The sequence below is a fragment of the Brassica napus genome, chromosome A4 (assembly GCF_020379485.1).
Source record: "Brassica napus cultivar Da-Ae chromosome A4, Da-Ae, whole genome shotgun sequence".
Classification (NCBI taxonomy): domain Eukaryota; kingdom Viridiplantae; phylum Streptophyta; class Magnoliopsida; order Brassicales; family Brassicaceae; genus Brassica; species Brassica napus.
The window spans coordinates 10,206,306-10,226,486 of NC_063437.1; the positions used below are offsets into that span (position 1 = coordinate 10,206,306).

General features: G+C 34.2%; 1 protein-coding gene and 1 non-coding gene across 3 annotated transcripts; one reads left to right on the top strand and one right to left on the bottom strand.

The window, feature by feature from the left end:
* Positions 1-304: 304 nt before the first annotated feature.
* On the bottom strand, positions 305-1,194 carry LOC106449626 (putative cytochrome c oxidase subunit 5C-4). Of its 2 annotated transcripts, XM_013891362.3 has the most exons (3): positions 1,033-1,194; positions 643-854; positions 305-519 (listed from the first exon to the last, which is right to left on the bottom strand). In XM_013891362.3, the coding sequence occupies exon 2, from the start codon at positions 844-846 to the stop codon at positions 649-651; it is 198 nt and encodes a 65-aa protein (XP_013746816.1). In that variant the 5' UTR covers positions 847-854; positions 1,033-1,194; the 3' UTR covers positions 305-519; positions 643-648. The 2 variants fall into 2 exon arrangements, with proteins under 2 accessions (XP_013746816.1, XP_013746815.1); XM_013891361.3 differs by lacking the exon at positions 1,033-1,194 and having other exon boundaries at positions 643-857.
* An 11,366-nt stretch (positions 1,195-12,560) lies between these two features.
* Positions 12,561-12,667, top strand: LOC125608481. The gene has a single exon (XR_007339371.1). It is a non-coding gene; the product is annotated as a small nucleolar RNA R71 (small nucleolar RNA).
* The last annotated feature ends 7,514 nt before the right edge of the window (positions 12,668-20,181 follow it).

A 20,181-nucleotide genomic window follows, 5' to 3' on the forward strand; every position in this document is an offset into this window, starting at 1 on the left:
CGAGTTGCTTCAATCACAAGGCAACGAAGCAAAATTTTGTAGAAGTTCTCGTTGGATTTTTATGTGCGCAAGTTTCTCCATCGCTCAGGCGACCTCACGGAAGAACTCATCTGATTCCACCTCCAAACATTCTTCCATTCTTGAGGAATAGCTCTTTAGCTACAGACCCAGAGTGCAGTAGTACTATATTTGTAGCACCAGTAGTACTACGATGCATATACAAGATTCATGCTGGACAACTAATGTTGCATATGAATGCATTACATGTAGAATTTTGAAGAAATCTAACATGTGAATACCGAGCTAGAAGAATTGTACGAGTATAGATTTCGCAAACTCAACTCATACTCATAAGGATACATTCAACAACAAAAACACTAACCTTTCACATTTCCAAACATCGATCTAAAGTTTCCATTGTTTCACAACATTTATTGAAAGAACAATAAAACACACAACACACAACACATTCCTTTTGGTTCTTGATCTTGAACTCTTATAAGAAAAATATATGCGGTCCTGCATCAAGAAAACAAAGAAAGTCCAGATCTAAACTTTAGATCCATGTACCATTTTCAACTCTTCCATGTCTAAAATGCTCAAGTATCCAAATTTAAATCTAAATAACTGTAAGATAAATACCGAATGCTACTCATCTGCAACGACAACACTGATCTCCCCCTTCTCTAGCAAATCGTAAAACTCCCTCGTTCGCCTTTGGTTGTTCCAATGATGCATCTTCCACAACCCTCCAGCCGCAAGTCCTAGTGCTATTCCATAGATTATCTCTTTGACTATGCTTGGTCCCTGGTACACAGCCTTCCCTATCTTTGGAACATTCGCCATTTTTATATCTCCTACCCAAAATGATATTTGTATTTATCGGAACATATAATATTTGAATTCTCTCCAATGTTCTAACATAATATAGTAAAGTTCTCGTCGACAAAAAAAAAAAAGTTCCACTTCCAGCCTTTCCTCGAAATATATTTTGTGCAACCAAAGCCGAGAGAAAAAAACAAAAAAGCATACCTTAGAAATCACAGGTTGAAAGATTCTGAGCAGAGAAAAACAGAGAAGCTTCAAGACTCCGTGAGACGAGAAAGATCTCTTAAAAAGAGGAGGCATGCATTAATCACTTTTTTCTAATGTCAAAGCAACGGTTATGATTAAAGAGAGTCGATGTGAGAGAAAAGATCAACGCCTGTTTAAGAGTCAGATTAGTTTTATGTTTTCAAATCACGGATACTAATGTACTCTTTGTTTGACAAGTGTAACACACGTCAACACCGTGAGCGAGTGTCACGTATGCGGTGCAGTGCCGTCTTAGATAATTTAATATGGACTTTTTCTAATTATTTTCTTAATTTTGTTGATAATTTTCTAAAAAATGAACCAACATATTTTTTTCCGTAGGGAAAATTGAAAAATCCTAAAGTGCACAAATTTTTTTTTGGTTTTATTTTAGTAAATTAAGAATCAACTAGATTTTGATCCGCGCTTTCTTTTTTTGGATCGTAAACAAAGTTTTTGAATTAGTATTTTGGAATTTGTGTACATTATTATATTACAAAGTCATTATATCGAAGACGGGCATTAATTTAAAATGATATAATTTATAAATTAATTTATATAAGATCTTGTATGTACACTTTTATATAATTTTTTATTAAGCCTGGACATTTTATCGGATCCAAAAAACTAACCAAAACCGATCCGGAAATATAGTTGTGGTTTGGATCCGGGTTCAGGGCAAAGTACATATTTGATTATTTCTTCAACCCACGGTCTTTGTTTGATTATGGGTCTTATCTGAGACCCAATTGTGTATCCAAAGTACATAGTTTGTGTATATTAACTATATTTGGGTATTTCAGATTTGTATTTGGTATTTCGAATATGTTTTCAGTATTATAAATAGTTTCTTAAGTTTCGGATCCAAGTTTTTGATTATAGTTTTGAGTTTCACATAAAATTTTAATATTTTATAAATATTTTGGCTATTAGAAAATGTTTTTAGGTATCGTCCATTCCTTAGGTCAGATTTATGTAATTTTTTTTTTTGAAATTCAAATATTTTTTTTCAGGTATTTGTTTGTCTTTTCGTGTATTTTTTGTGTTTTTAGTATTTTTGGGTTTTTGGATATTTCAAGTATTTTCCGAGTTCTAAAAATCTCAAACCAATTCGGATCCATTACATACCCAAAAGTTATATGTATTTAAATTATGGATCCAGATTCCAAAGGAATCGATCCGAATCCGAACCGAAAATTTTTAAATACCTTATGTCCAAATGTTTAGGATCTGAAAACCTAAACCCAAAAGGAACCAATCCATACCCCACCAGAAGAGCCGATGCCCAAACCTACTCTCTCATATTATATTTTGTGTGCATTTTATAAGTGTTATATTTGTTGAACTCGTGAGACTTCTGATTTACTTGGTAGATTTTGGCAAATTTAATAGTATAGATTGAATATTAACATGAAACAATGAATGAGCTTTTTCATAATATAGGACAAAAGTATAGAAAGGATGTAGTCTAATGTTACATAGTTGTTGGATTAACGATTGATATAGTTTATTTATATTGGATGAAAGTTTATTTATATTGAGTGAAATGAGACATGTATAGATCTATATGTCTATATCATTTTTATGTAGCAAATGATATGGTATGTCGTATAACTTTGTCATGTACAAAAAGATGTGATGTAATAAATTATTTTTAGAAAAATTTAAAGTGATTTATTGTTAGTCAAATATTATAGTAAAACCAAAAATATTGTTAGTTAATGAAAGAATCCAACAACTTTTTATAACTAGATATTTTAGTACTCTTTCCCTTTTAATAGTATAGATAGATTATTATAACACCAAAAAATTGTGGACCTTTAACAAATTAAATTGGGACTTTATAATCAATTAAATAACATTAAAATTGAAGTTTTCATAAATATTTTTTAGTTTTTCTTCTCTGCATTTCTTTTAAGTTGAATCAAAATAGTTTTTTCGTTAAAAATATTGAAAAATAAGGAAGCACACATAGTTTTTTTTTGTTTAGTTTTGGTGTAATTAGATACCATTTATTATAACACTAAAAAATTATGGATCTGTAACGAAATAAAATGGACCTATTATAATCAACTAAATAACACTTAAATTTTTTTTGGATCCATGATGTCATGGCAACCGCTCTTACCAATATGGTCAAATGATGGTTTCATCCTCATTTACATCTCATGTTTGCGCGTGGAAAAGCGACAGCTTTGGTTTGGAAGTCGTGGTTCTTATTCACCATCTTCAAAAGCTCCTCCTTTTGCTATAGGAGTAGCGAGTAACAGTCACATTTTGGACCCTCCCTTCGATTCAAGAAGGTGGGCATTTTACGACGGTTTCTGGTTGGTCGGGTTGTCTCCACATCTTGTTCTCCCTCATGGCTCCTTATGTTCAAGTAGCATTTCCCAGCACTGGCACTCAGGCCCGTCCTAGCCATAAGGCACATAAAGCATTAGCTTTAGGCCACATCTATAATTGATATTTTTAAGGCCACAAATCTTAAATTGTGTAATGGTCATAGATGATTGTTTAAAACCTCGAGATTTAATATTTAGTCATTTTAGTTTTTCATACTTTCTTAGTCTCTGTTTCTAAACTAATTTTAATCTATTTGTCTGAATTTATAACTTATAACCATTTATATTTCATTTTAACTATCAGTTATTGTTATGTAACTTACTATAGTTAAATTCAGTGATCTTTTATATTTCGAACACATTTAGTAATATACATTTTTGTTATATATATTTGTATGATTTCTTTGGTTCTTTATATATTTGTAAAATAACTTAATGAAGGTTCAGGTTAAAAATTACAGCAACAACTTCATTACTAAACAATTGAAATTTTTTTTAAAGAACATAAAATTAGTTTTAAAACAATAAATTTTCCTATATAACAAAAAATATTCTTATGTAAAAAAGTATGTTCATATTAGAGAATTAGTAATGATAAACCAGATTCAAAATTTCTGAAAAAAATTAAAGGCCACATTTTTTTATATTGCTTTAGGCCACCGGATATTTCGGGACGGCACTGCTGGCACTTGTCCTTGATAAATGTTAGTGGTGCTCCTCGGTTCCTATTCTGTGCAGGTATTGAATCTTCTCGACATCGAACAAGCTGTCTCTCCAAATCTGTCTTTCGTAGGTGTGGTTTATTTTTATCAGTAAGCTTAAGAGTCCACAATTATGTCTGCTAGAAGGAGAGTTGGTTGCGTCAACCCTGCCCGAATTAACCTGGTACAGTAGTGATGATGGAAGTCTTTGTAGTTGCGCCCACAACTTGGCTGTCTGGCCGATGAGTCAAAACTACTATTATCTTCGTTGTACTGAATTTTGTTCAATTTTTAGTTGTTTGTAATTGTACATTGCCCAATTGGAAAATTAATATAATCTAAACTATTAAAACAAGAAAACTTGAAAAATAAATTAAATTAAATTTTCAAAAAAAATTATAAAATTTCGAATTTGAAAACATATAATCATTTTGGTCATTTTCCTCTTTAAAATCTCTTTTTGTGACAAATGTCTATCTAGGACAATTGCCCATATATTTATCTATATAAAAATTTAAATTTCATAAAATTACTTGTAAAATAATATTTAATGTTTATAATGGAGTATTCCTTTTCTGATGTATCTAAATCTAACCATATGACTCATATGTAATCAACATATTTAAAATATTATATAGTTGGAAAATGATTTCATGTTAAAAGAAATATTACTCAAACATATCAATGATTCATTTTTTGTCGAAAGTTTGATATGGAGCATGGATTAATATTTGTTTCCAACATGTAAACTATTTCACAATGGTGGTTATAAAAAAAAATTAAAATATGATAAATATTTAAAATATTATCTAATAAACATTTAAATAATAATTTTATATATAAAAGTGAAAATAAATATCCGCACAGGTGTGCGGGTCAAACCCTAGTAATCTATTAAAATGGAAGTACAAATTTAAATTATGTTTTAGTTCTGCAAGTTATTTACAATAACATGCCACTGAATTTATTAATTAACCTACTTTTTAGAATTCTTTGTCTTTTCCTCTTTAATTAATGCATTTTCAAAATCAAATTCTAACTAAAAACAAACATGGAAACAATAATTAATAAATCTAAATTTCAGTATTATTTGTCGTTTCCTATTTTATTATATATATATATATGTTTGGAAATAATTAATTATATATATATATATCTCATAATTAAATACATACATTATATGAGCATTTAGGTACCTGTTCGGGTATGGATCGATTTTTTGGATATCAGATTTTTAGGTTTAAAATTAAAGTTTGTTCGAATATGATAAATTTTCGGACGGGGTTCGGATTCAGATCATTCCGGATCCAGATAAATTTATAGAAACTTAAAAATATCTAAATAATTTATGTATTTAGAATATTTTTAAATAATTTATAAAAAAATAAAAATTAATACCCGTAATTCCGCGCGGATCAAGCTCTAGTAGTTTATATATGGACCACACAAACTTAATCCAAGGTAGTGGACAAGTTATCGATTAGTAAGTTCATTATGATGTCTCAAAGTCAAAGTCATTTAATACACTTTAGCTAGGTGTCTCTTTTGGACCCTTTTAATTCTCCACCAAATCAACCAATCGAACTCTAGATAAGAAATGCGTGAACCTGTCGCCTTTTACTTTCTAACGAACTTTAGGAAAAAAATGATAATCAAGAAAAGTAGAATAAAAACTGAAATGTTCGAATCTACCACCGCCATTAGATCCAGTGGTTACATGACACGTATCTTTATTACTTTCGTAAATTCTTCTTGAGTTGGCGACTGGACCAGTAATTTTAATCCGAAAAATTAAGGCTTCGAATGTTTGAAACCGCTCCGTCCCGCACTGTAATTAATAGTAATAAAAATCTCTGCATATACCATATATCTATATGTTTTTATAACTGTTAAAACCGCACCGCAGTTGGACCGCTTGTCCCGCCCCGCTTAAACCGCAGTTACCATTCAGAACCTAAACAGGTACATAATAGGATTCGAAAATTTTAGTGAACTCAATTTTTTTTCATTAATACTATTGAAAATAACATGAATAATTAGAATATTCTTCCTTATTTTAGTTATTTAGTTACACTTCATTTATACTATACATATATATATTAATCATAATTACGTATAATTTAAAATAATATAATTATTATTATATTAGATATAATCAGAATTAAAAGGCTACCGCATAGTTATTTCAATAATTTCCAAAAAAATTCTTTATATTAAAATATAAAATACTTAAGAGTTTAAATTGAATCAAAAATTTATGAAAATATAAGACTACTGGACTATTTAAATACCATTTTGAGATTTTTAGATTATCTGGATAATCAATATTATTGTTTTTATAGTCCTGCAAAATATTATAAAAAGTTAAAAACGTTCTCCAAATCAATTTCTTTTTATCCGAATATTTATTAGAAAATATAATTGGCCGTTAAATATATTTATTTTCAACTAAATTTTCCATAGAACCTTAAAACATTGTAGAAACAGTCCTAAATGATTTTTGCGTATCTGTAAACCAGTTATTATCCAGACTGAGTTTGTTTAAAACTAAAAATTTAAAACATAGATTTTTTGGTAAAATAAAATTGAAATGTAAATGTCATCCGCAGATATTATATTTTCAAAACATCCATTAATTTATGTATTAAAAATTGTCTGTTTTGTTTATAAAACTTGTAAGAGATTACGTCTTTAACCCTAACATGAGAGTAAGCGATCTTATTGATCAGGGATTGAAGGATTGAGATGTGGGACTATTGGAGAACTATGTTGATGTTAAGAGTTTTCAAGGCTCCTAATCAAATGTTATAGTATAAAAGATTGTCGAACCAATCCTAGGTGATTCTAAAGCAAAGGGAATGCAAGTTCATGCTTAAGCTAAGTGCAATCCGGTTTTAAAGATGGTATGAACTAAGAACTAATAAGCTAATGCAATAAAGTAATGATCTTTCTTTTCTCAATATGAAGCAAGAGGACTCATGGGGCTAGGCATTTGATCTTGGGTGATGTAGATCCAATCTAGAGGTGGCAAACTATCAATCAAACACTTTCCTTATGCCTAGACACTAAGCTAAACAAGCTCTATCTCTAGATAAATGTTCTTTTGATAAAGCAACTCAAGCATCTAATCTCTTAGGTTGAATGTTACTAAATCAAACATGGAGAACAAGTCTAATAGCAATCTTAAATCCTTTAGCAACTAATCTCTTAGGTAAAGCAAGCTAAAAGCATTGAAGAGTTGGTTAAGACATTTCAACATACACCTTGTGGGCAGGAAATGCCTAGAGATCTATTTTAGTAAGATCATGACTAAAATAGCATTGAGAACCCTCAACAAGCAAGGAAACAAGTTGATCTATCACTAAACACTCTAGATCTTCTCTAATCACCCTTAATCACCCTAGCCCATGAATCCAAGATAGTCTACTCACTAATAAACATGAATAACCCCAAAACCATGGATGATTCAAGGCTAAACATGATTAGAGAGCTAGATAATCCAGCAAAGATTAGATCTTTCAACTCAAAGTTCTTTTTGATTAGATAGAAATTAAGATATCCTAACTTTAGGATTACAAGAGTATTTATATGTCTTTGGTAAACCTAATGGTTTCCATTAAAAAGTCTAAAAAGCCCTTTAAAAACATTTAAACTCGACTAAGAATAATTCTCGACTCGGGTAGAAACGAATGGCCACAACCCGCGTTGGCTCGTCGTTAGGCTTTCAATTCATACGTGCGGGTACAGCATCTCGCGTCGTCGTCCCCACGTGATCCATCAAATGATTCTTTTCGACAACGCGAGTAACGGAACCCGCGTGATCGTACCCGCGTCAACCCATCGTCGAAGCTTCTCCTTCATGCGAGCGGGTATGTGCTACCGCGTCGCTCGACCCGCGTGGAAGCTCCGGAATCGCATCGGGAGTCGTCGCATCAGTCTCCGCGTGGCCGTGCCGTCTCTTCGTCGCAGTCGGGATCGAGGCTCACCGCTGCGAAGCTCAACCGCGACCAAGCTTCGTCCACGGCGTCATGGCTCAGGTCACCGGACCGTCTCCGTCGTGCTCTGCTCCGTCTGTGCCGTCCTCGCAACCAAACAGGCTTGCCGTCGTCAGCACCCAAAACCGGCGAGAAGAAGGATCGAGCAACAATCGATCTCTCCAATGGTGTATTTTGAAGCATTTGCAGAACAGGTCCCTCAATTATTGAATAATTACTAATTGACCCAAAACTTTTGAAATAACACTTATGTCCTCATGAATCAGCCCCAGACCTCTTAATTGTGCAACTTAGACCCTCGAATTTGCAGAATGATCCCCTGACTCTTGATGGTTCTCAAACTGGCCACAAACTCTGTAATTTGCAAGTATAACCTTGCGATTTTGCCCCAAACTTCTCAAGTGTGCAATCCAACCCCTAATGCATACAAATGAACAAATATATGCAATGTAGACACCTAAATGCAATTCAAAACACAAGTATGATTAATAAATAGATGCTAAAAACTATGAAAATCATGAGATATCAACTCCCCCATACTAGTCCTTTACTTGTCCTCAAGTAAACATTCAAAATCAATCAAAGAGGAAGGAATTGAAAATTGAAACACATAACCCAAAGAGTCACTTTCTAACCTTCAACCTAACATCCTAAGAGAAACATAGCAAATAGCATGAGTAACTCTCTTAGTACACTCTAGTTTCTCAAGGCCTATCAAAACTCTTATGCCTCAACACAAGTCATTTACTCATCAATCAACAAGTTCTTTAGCCAGCCCTCACATTCATTTAAACACACACACACAAGGTGAATTCTTGCAAATAGGCACATGATCTCAATCATTTGGCTAGGTAAGCAATGGTCTAATATGAATGAAGAGATGGGTTCAAAAGTTTTCATTTAAAAGTGGTTATCACTCAAAATAAGGAGCATGATCATTATGCAAAATTTATCTAAGATTAAAAGCAACTCATGCATACATAGATTCATTCTCATCATTCTACCCTTTTCCTAAGTGATTACAAGTTCTACCCTTTTATCATCATCTCAAAACCACAATAAAACCCACTCACATCACTCACCCAATGAACAACTCTCTTTTTCTTTTGACTCAACCAACTAGGGACTTTAATTCATTTTCTTTACAACACTTAGCTCTAACTCTTTCTCATTTCTTTCCCCACCTTCTCTTTGATTCTTTATATTTTTCTCTTTCTTTTTTTTTTATAAGGTGGAAGGTTCTTTGTTACATAATCTAGAGCTTCATACTTTTCTTTTTGTCCCTAGAGTTTTCTTTTCTATTTATACTCTTTTGCTCATCTCTCTCATCTTTCTCACTCCCCCAATATATTGAAATTTAGAACACACAAACCCCTCTCACCATCCCCAAGTGCTAGCTCATTATGCTAGTAAGAGATGAGAATAAATCTATGTCGCCTCCAATACTCTCAAGATTTTGCACATGAAAAGCTATCAAAAGAGGCCTCACTCATGCAATTTAATGTTTGGTCTCAAAGAATGGCTAGGGTTGTAGGGAATGGAATGCCATTTGGGTTAACAAAGATTGGTATAAAGGAATAAGATAACCCAAATGTGTATGAGATCCATGATCAAGTATGCAAGTGCCCATATGCAAGAGAGATTAAGTTCATTCAAGCCAAGTTCAATTTGGAGCTGATTTTAAGAACAATGCCAACATCAAGCAAGCAAACAAGTTTCAAGAAGAGTTTTCAAGGCTCGAAGCTTACAAGCTTTTTCAAAAGATGCTTAAGCTACTTGATATGTTTAGCTAGGATGTCAAATTGAGTTCTAGACATGTGTTCTTTACAAGGTTTCTCCAATGCATGAATGCAATCTAAATGCTTCTAGACTCAATCCTAAAGATGCAAATGATGCAACTAAATGCTTATTTTTGTGATTTTCGAAATTTTTTAATTTTTGTGGGTTTTCTATGCAAATAATTATTTACAATGCAATGCATGAGACTTAATGACAAGTAGACAAAACAGAACACAATGTGAGATAGTAGACTCTCCCCCAAACTTACTTCACACAGTCTCTTGTGTGAGAATAAGCTCAAAGAAGAGATCTAAGGGAAAGAGATAAACATGAAAACTAAAAATTTACAAGGGTGGAATGCACTTACTTGAAGTTGGCTGTCATAAGAGAAGGGAAATGAAGAGGGAGGACTTGTTGTCACCTTGGAATTTTCGACATGACCTTTGGGAATTTGTTGAGAATTCCCCCAAACTTGTCCCTAAGCTTATTCAAACACACTTAAGAAATAAAAAGATATATAAAAATATATACAAAGGATACCATGGGACTTCCTCCCAAGTGAGCTTGTTTTAAGTCTCTAGCTTGACTTTCCTTCCAATTGGCTAGTGAGGAGGAGGATCTTTCCCACCTTCAAGAGTGATGGTGAGGACTTGAGAGAGAAGCTCTTGAAGCTTGATTGGATCATTTTGGAGCTGAGGAGTGATGATGGCCCTTGCACTTGAGAATGGCTTAGACCTTCCCTTGCACTTGATTTTATACTCAATGGCCCCATCCTTAAGCTTCATTGGGTGAAGAGTGAGAGTGTGAAGAGTTTTATCAAGAGGTGAAGGATGAGGTTCTTTCACAATCTTCTTCTTGTCATGAGCAACCTTTGTGGCTCTACTCACCTCCTTCTTTTTAGCACTTTCCAAGTGCTCATCACACAGTTCTTTAGAAGACTCTCCAGCAAGACCTTCTTTATTAATACCGATGCTCCACAAGTGATTGTTCCACAATACTCAGCATTCATCTTTGGAGATTGTAGTGGATAGGAGACAGCTTTGTTCACATTTAGGAGTGTGACCTTCTTGTTGGCAAAGTCTATGCAAGCTCCCACTGTTGTAAGGAATGGAGTGCCAAGGATCAATGGGACTCTCTTCTCAGTTGCCATCTTCAGAACAGTGAGGTCTATAGGAATTGTGCATGCTCCAATCTTCAAAGGGAAGTCCTTGATGAGACCAATAAGAGTTGTAGAAGAGGAATCTCCAAACTGTAGGGAAGATGTGTTTGGCTCCATGCTCTCAATCCCTAGGCTCTTCATCATCTCCATTGAGATCACATTTACACTTGCACCAGAATCAACAAGAGCATCATCAAAAGTGAACTTACCAAGGTTGCAAGGCAAGGTGAACATCCCTTGAGACTCAATCTTAGGGAGAAACTTTGGAGGGATTGGTAGATCAATCTTCATAATGGAGATGTCCAAAAGCTCAGCCACTTCAGCTTGGTGGTCTAGAATGTCATTGATGAGCATCATCTGGACATGAGCTTCACGCATATCCGAGATTTCTGGAAGCCTGACCCCAACATCACTAAGATCTTTTCTAAACTTAGAGAGCACCTTCTTCTGAGCTTTGGTGAGAACTCTTTGGGGGAAAGGGAGTTGATCATAGGGTGATAGCTCAACCTTAGTTGCTTCCTCTAGCTTAACCTCTTTCAGCTTGTTGTCAGCCTTGTGCTCAGCTCTTTGCAGATTCGTTGCTTCAACCTTTGTGGCAGCATCTTTCACAATTTGTGCTTCAGCTGTGGCTACAACAAATCTCTCAACTTCCCCAAACTCAGTTCCACATACTAGTCTTTCAATCTCATCCTCCTCTTTCTCATAATCACTCAGCTCAATCTTTGGAGAAGTAGTGGAGAAGACAGCATTGCAAGACTCCTTGAGGTTCTTTTCTAGTTTTTCTGGTAGAAACCCCATTGGCTGCTTGGAGGATGAAGGCATAGAAGCAACTTGATTCTCCAAAGCCTTGAGATGAGAGGCAAGTTGCATGTACTTGTTGTTGAGGTCAGAATAGTTCTCATCAATCTTTGCATGGATGTTCTTGAACTCATAAATCATGGTCTTCTCATTTCTAGCCTGAAATTCCAAGAGTTGCTTGAACATAGAATCCACACTTGAATCTGGAGCTTGAGCTTGAGAAGAGCTTCCTTGAGTCTGAGGAGACTGGTTGGCTTGGTAACCTCCTTGCTGATTGTTGTAGAGTGGCCTTTGCTGGTAGTTGTTTTGGTACTGAAAGTTGGGCTCTTTCTTGTACCATGTGCCATTAGCATTGATGAAGCACAGCTCCTCTTGGCCTTCTAAACTATCAACGTCATTGATCACTGGAGGTGCCTCTTGTTTCTGGTCACCAACAAAGTTCATCTTTTCCTGCTTAGCCTTTTCTGCAAGAAGTAGATCCAACTTGGCTTGGAGAGACTTCAGCTCTTTCTTTGTCTGCTGATCATCACTTCTGTTGATCCTATCATGCTCCTCACTGTAGACTGAATCACTCTTGGCCATGTTCTCTACCAGTTCCTCTGCTTCTTCCTCAGTTCTTCCCAAGAAGAAACCATTGCTGGCAGTATCAAGTCTGTTTCTGCACTGTGGTAGAGCTCCTCTATAGAAGGTACTAAGCAAACTCTCCTTGCTAAAACCATGATGAGGGCATTGAGACCAATAGCCCTTGAACCTCTCCCATGCTTCACTGAAGCTCTCTAGACTTTTCTGTTGAAACCCAGAGATTTCGTTCCTGATCTTAGCTGTCCTTGAAGTAGAGAAGAACTTGTCTAGGAAAACTCTCTTACACTCATCCCAAGTAGTGACAGTGTCACTTGGAAGAGTCTTCTCCCATTGGTGTGCCTTGTCTCCCAAAGAGAAAGGGAATAGCTTCAGCTTGAAAGCATCTTCAGAAACACCATTTATCTTAGACAAGCCACAATACTTATCAAACTTGTACAAGTGATCAAAAGGGTCTTCAGCAGCAAGACCATGATACTTGTTGTTCTCTATGGTGTTGAGCAGTCCTGACTTGATCTCAAAGTTGTTGTTCTCCACAGCTGGTGCTCTGATTCCCAACCTATGACCATGAATATGAGGTTGATCATAGGCTCCAATGGCTCTAGCTTGGCGCTGTGGATGTTGTGGCCTAAGGTTTGCAGCTCCTTGGGCCACTCCATCATGAGGCTGATTCTGATTGTGTTCCATTTCAAACCCCAATCTCTGAAAGTGAGCCTGAAAGAGAACCAATAACAAAATAAAAGAAAAAGTGACTTAGTCTCAAGCAAGTGACTAAATCCCAATGTCACAATCAACCTAGAACTTGGCAACGACGCCAATTTGATGTTAAGAGTTTTCAAGGCTCCTAATCAAATGTTATAGTATAAAAGATTGTCGAACCAATCCTAGGTGATTCTAAAGCAAAGGGAATGCAAGTTCATGCTTAAGCTAAGTGCAATCCGGTTTTAAAGATGGTATGAACTAAGAACTAATAAGCTAATGCAATAAAGTAATGATCTTTCTTTTCTCAATATGAAGCAAGAGGACTCATGGGGCTAGGCATTTGATCTTGGGTGATGTAGATCCAATCTAGAGGTGGCAAACTATCAATCAAACACTTTCCTTATGCCTAGACACTAAGCTAAACAAGCTCTATCTCTAGATAAATGTTCTTTTGATAAAGCAACTCAAGCATCTAATCTCTTAGGTTGAATGTTACTAAATCAAACATGGAGAACAAGTCTAATAGCAATCTTAACTCCTTTAGCAACTAATCTCTTAGGTAAAGCAAGCTAAAAGCATTGAAGAGTTGGTTAAGACATTTCAACATACACCTTGTGGGCAGGAAATGCCTAGAGATCTATTTTAGTAAGATCATGACTAAAATAGCATTGAGAACCCTCAACAAGCAAGGAAACAAGTTGATCTATCACTAAACACTCTAGATCTTCTCTAATCACCCTTAATCACCCTAGCCCATGAATCCAAGATAGTCTACTCACTAATAAACATGAATAACCCCAAAACCATGGATGATTCAAGGCTAAACATGATTAGAGAGCTAGATAATCCAGCAAAGATTAGATCTTTCAACTCAAAGTTCTTTTTGATTAGATAGAAATTAAGATATCCTAACTTTAGGATTACAAGAGTATTTATATGTCTTTGGTAAACCTAATGGTTTCCATTAAAAAGTCTAAAAAGCCCTTTAAAAACATTTAAACTCGACTAAGAATAATTCTCGACTCGGGTAGAAACGAATGGCCACAACCCGCGTCGACTTCCCCGCGTTGGCTCGTCGTTAGGCTTTCAATTCATACGTGCGGGTACAGCATCTCGCGTCGTCGTCCCCGCGTGATCCATCAAATGATTCTCTTCGACAACGCGAGTAACGGAACCCGCGTGATCGTACCCGCGTCAACCCATCGTCGAAGCTTCTCCTTCATGCGAGCGGGTATGTGCTACCGCGTCGCTCGACCCGCGTGGAAGCTCCAGAATCGCATCGGGAGTCGTCGCATCAGTCTCCGCGTGGCCGTGCCGTCTCTTCGTCGCAGTCGGGATCGAGGCTCACCGCTGCGAAGCTCAACCGCGACCAAGCTTCGTCCACGGCGTCATGGCTCAGGTCACCGGACCGTCTCCGTCGTGCTCTGCTCCGTCTGTGCCGTCCTCGCACCCAAACAGGCTTGCCGTCGTCAGCACCCAAAACCGGCGAGAAGAAGGATCGAGCAACAATCGATCTCTCCAATGGTGTATTTTGAAGCATTTGCAGAACAGGTCCCTCAATTGTTGAATAATTACTAATTGACCCAAAACTTTTGAAATAACACTTATGTCCTCACGAATCAGCCCCAGACCTCTTAATTGTGCAACTTAGACCCTCGAATTTGCAGAATGATCCCCTGACTCTTGATGGTTCTCAAACTGGCCACAAACTCTGTAATTTGCAAGTATAACCTTGCGATTTTGCCCCAAACTTCTCAAGTGTGCAATCCAACCCCTAATGCATACAAATGAACAAATATATGCAATGTAGACACCTAAATGCAATTCAAAACACAAGTATGATTAATAAATAGATGCTAAAAACTATGAAAATCATGAGATATCATATGTTCATCCTGAGGATATACCACTCATAAGGAGTTTGGCCATAAGTTCAACTCATCGTCGTGATACTTTCTGCTGGAACTTTACAAGGAGTGGCCAATACACGGTTAAATCTGGATATTGGGTGGCGCAGAATTTATTAAAGTTAACGGAGGAGAAGGAAGTTTTGGAGCCAAGTATTACAAAGCTCCAGGCCTTTGCGTGGAAATTGAAGGCCCATACGAAGATATGTCATCTTATATGGCAGTTGTTAACTGGTCATGTGGCAGTAACGAGAAATTTAGTTAGATGCAATATGAGGTGTGACAATTATTGCCCAAGATGTGGAGAAGCAGATGAGACTGTCACACATGCAATCTTTGAATGCCCACCAGCCCGTCAAGTATGGTCTTTATCATCAACTCCGACGTGCCCAAATATTTTTCTGGTATCGAGCGTCTACACAAACATGGATTATCTATTCTGGAGGAAAAATAGTATCATGGAGCCAGAGCAAGATATGGATCCTTATCCCTGGATAATATGGTTCATTTGGAAGGCTAGGAATGAAAAAACTCTTCAGGAGAATAGATAGAGATTCTCTCGAACTAGTTAGACATGCTGAGAGTGAATGCCAAGCCTGGTTTGAGGCTAATGAAGTGGTACAAGCAGTAACACAAGACATTATAAATGAGGAACCCCAAGCCGTATGTTTGGGTGATATTTGTTTATTAGATGGATCTTGGACACTTTCAGCTAACTTTAGTGGATGTGGATGAACATGGATGGATAGCTCTGAGAATATTCAGCTTATGGGGACAAAAAACTTTTCTAGACGTGAATCAGCTTTGCATTCGGAGGTAGAAGCACTGTGGTGGGCGATGGAGAATATGCTGCAGCACTCGACCTGCCAGAGCTTTGGGACATACTGTAAGGAACTGATTGCTATGGTTAAGGATCCTCAGGCGTGGCCAAACTTTGCGACGGAATTGGAGAGAATAGAGACGCTACAGATATACTTCCCGGACTTCAACATCACTTACGTTCCACGGGCGCACAATCAGACTGCTGATTTTTTAGCTAAGACTGCTAGATCTTTCCGTAGGGAGTTACACTTTGTTGGTTGTTCTATTTCGATTTGGTTACCCAGACTACCTCAAGTTTGAGTAATAGAATAGTCTTTTGACGTTAAAAAAAAAAAAAAAAAAAAAAAAAAAAAAAAAAAAAAAAAAACTTGAAACATGAACGTAAATAAATAAATCAGATAAAACTTTGCCGACTTAAAACGCATGCACCCGAGTTTTATCTTCTTAATTATCCTAACTAGCATTGACGGGACGAATTATTTCTAGTGCATCAACATGTGTCAAATACTCAAATGCCATTAAATTTGTTCGAACCGAATTTTTCCAAATTACATGAAGCCACGTATTTACTTAGTTGGGTTTTAGTCAAACAAGTTCCTCTCAAATCACATGGGTGCCGATCCTAAAATACTAAATAAAAATCAGAATTCTAAATAATACATAAAAATATGATATGTGTTTTGCCGGTGCAAGAAACACATACATGCAACTGTTTGACACGAGCGTTAAATTACTTTCGTTACAAGTTAATCAGGTGTTGGCTTATTTGTGAGACTTCGCATTCAACTCTTTATAGATAGAGTTATCCAAACTATATGGTATGACTTAACCTTTTGGTCGGTTTGTTTATTTATTACAAAAAGGAGACCAGATCGAGCAACCAGATTATACGTGGCACACCCCTTACAGGACAAGGGCTAGAATGTTATTGACTTCTTTCTTGTTTAGCTCAGGAGTGAAAAAGTCAAATCCATTACAAGTCAGCTGACCAACCTTTTGGTCACATATATACGTCAGTCAGTTGATTTCACAAATGCATACATTTTCCACCTAATTTGATTAACAAGTTAACGTGTCTTAATATTTTTCCCTATTTGAAAATATCAATGCTTATACAATGAACGTCAGAGAATTTTCACAGATCTTCTCGATTATATTTGAATTTGGCTTTTGGAGGTAATATTTATAATTATCAATAGGTTCACCAGTGATGATAATTTGACCTTACATTCGTGAATGTAAATCTAATTACCATATTTCTTACACGTATGGTTTTAATAAACATTAAATGCATACTCAATCTAAGATTTGAAGTAACTATATGTTTATTTTGAATGTTATTATGTAAATAATAGATTTTAAAATATATTACTCTCTCCATTCAAAAAGATGCATTTTAGAAAACAATTTGTTTCAAGAAATATATTTTTTATATCGTCAAATTTTTTTTATCGACTAACAATAATTAATTGCATTTTTTTGTTATCAACGTAAACAAATTCAATTAAGATTCTGCAAAAAACATATACTCCCTGTATTTTATAATAAGTGTCATTCTAGTTTTTTTTTCTTTTTACACAAAAATTGTCACTTTACAATTTTAATGCAAATTATACTTACTTTCAACTGAAAATTAATTGCAAATTGCATTGGTTTTATAAATAATTTTATTTATCTCAAATACTATTAGTCAGAAATATATAATTAATAACAACTTACATATATTTTCACTTCTTTCTTAGTATGTGTGAAAAGTGTCAAAGTGACACTTATTCAGAAACGAAGGGAGTAATTAAGACATTTCAAACCAAACTCGTAACTTTGCGTCCATATGAAGTAGGGTTGGAAATTTTATCTGATACTCGAACCCGTTTCCAAACCTATCCGAAATACCCGAACCGAAATACGAATCGAAGTAGCAAAATATCCGAACGTGTATTGAATTAGGAGAGCTTGGATATCTGAACCTGAACGGGTAATATCCGAACTCAAATTGATATCTGAAGATAACAAAACATATATATATATATATACTTAACACTTTATTTCTAGTTTACTTCTCTCATTTTATTCAAAATATTTATAATAATATTGCACATTTCTCAAAATCAGATAATATACATATAATAAAGCAAATATAAAAGTTGTTAATGCACTTTATTTTTTTATCATTATAAGTGTCACACTTTAAATTTTGCAAATGTACTTTTATGTAGAACATATTTTTTTATTTCAAAATACAAAGTATAAAACGTTTGACCATATTTATCATAAATTTTGTTATCTTATATATTTAGTTTTAGTTTATAATATATTTTTAAAGCATACCAAAAAGGTAAAAAAAATTGATAAAAAAGAGAAGTTTAAACTCGCTTTATATTTTAAAACAAAAAGATAAATCTGTTTTTTAATAAAATTTTACATGTATTAAAACAATAGAGGTGACAAAGATAAATTATTTTTCGAAAAGTCTAAAAAAATCCAAAAAACCCTATAGCCTTGTAAGGGCCGGGCCGGACTTTGAATTCTAGGCCCAAAATATTTTCGGACATGACTACGCCAGACTCAAATATTAACGGGTTTAGCGGGTTTGGACCGGACTGGGCCAATCCGTATTAACACCCCTATATTGCGGTTCGACTGGCATATATGTTTTTTCGGAGAAAACTCCTTTTTTTTACATTTAAAAAAAGTAGCGAGAGACCCATTAAAAAGGTCAATATTTAATGGCGAGACCAAACCAAATAAATTGCTATAATTGTTTATACAATACATAGAGAAAATCTAATATTTCCTAATAGAGAAAAGAATTATGAACGGAATCAGACAGAGAAAAACCTGATTTATTTCCTAAATCAAAGATAAATATTTGTCACAGGATCTGATATAAAGATACACTAGATCTCGATCCGTGCAGATTTTTCTTTTTATTTATTTTTATATGAACATTTTGTTTTCAATTCTAAATTGATATATATTATAATATATATGTGTATCAATTTTTAAAACATAATAAGTAAACGGTATATTTTTTCATTGAATAGATTGTTTCAAACTTTCACATGTATTTGTATCTTCTTCTATATATATATTTTCGAATTATTATTTCATTATTAAAATCATAACTATATATATATATATATATAGATTAGTAAAATATTGTTTTATTGTCATATTCAAAAATATTGTAGCATTTCACAAATTTAGAGAAAAAAATTAAAATTAAACTTTTCGCTTCATAGATTTATATTATCAAGTAAATAACTAAACATTTAGTTTTTGTTTAATTTTACAAATAAACTATATAGTTAATTTGTTTTCATTGGTTTAAGGTCGTAAAGATTATTCATTATTAGATAATATTATTTTTGTTATTTAAAAAAAATATTAATAATTTTAAAAGTTAACATCAGCAAATATTTAAATAATTAACATATGGATGAATATTATTACAACATTAAATTATATATATTTAATTTATACTATCTATAAATCCAATGGATCATCTATTTTTTAAATCTAATTATTGATAGTCCAATAAAAATTTATGGTAGATCCAAAATTTAAGTGATAAAATTAGAGATTAAATGTAACATGACTTTCTAGGAATATGTCCATAAGGTCTATTTCTAAAAAAAATCACACATGAATCAAGGTTATGACTTCTGTTTTAATAGTATAATAAGGTTAGCATAAGTTTATATCAAATCTTTAAATGATTATGCACGTCGTTTTTATTTTTAATAAATGAATGTAATGGTTTTAGTGAATCCAGTAATTTCTGTAGCCAAAAACATTAAACATCAAACATCCGAATCAATTACTAGGAACACTAGAAACAAATAAAAATGATTGAAAAAGAATAAAATTAAAAGAATAAGTGGGAATAATTGTTCCTCCTCGAAAATAATGAGAAAATTTTTTATTTTGTTATTCTCTACAAAGAAAGATGATAATGAATTGAAAGAAAAATTAATTCTTTATAAATGGTGTATGTTTATGGAAACTATAAGGAATTGAATCTTCATTCTCATTTTTTTTGGTCAGCAATCATATTTGTAGTTTAGGCAATAAAATATTATATTTTGAAAATACTATGGATGTCTTAGTCACTTTTCTTAAATATATGTAGTAAAGAAAATAAGTGAAACAAATTGAATACATATTTCAATATTATTGTCATAGATTCATTGGTCAACCGACATGAATTAGTTTGGTTGGTAGACAAATTAAAAATGGAATTGATACAGCATGGAAAACTAAAATTTGCCTAAAAGCCATGCGTCTAGAACCGTCTGTATAAATATTTTAATTCTCTTCTCA

Coding starts and splice junctions, on each gene's coding strand:
- LOC106449626 (XM_013891362.3), bottom strand. CDS start 846: ATGGCGAATGTTCCAAAGATAGGGAAGGCTGTGTACCAGGGACCAAGC.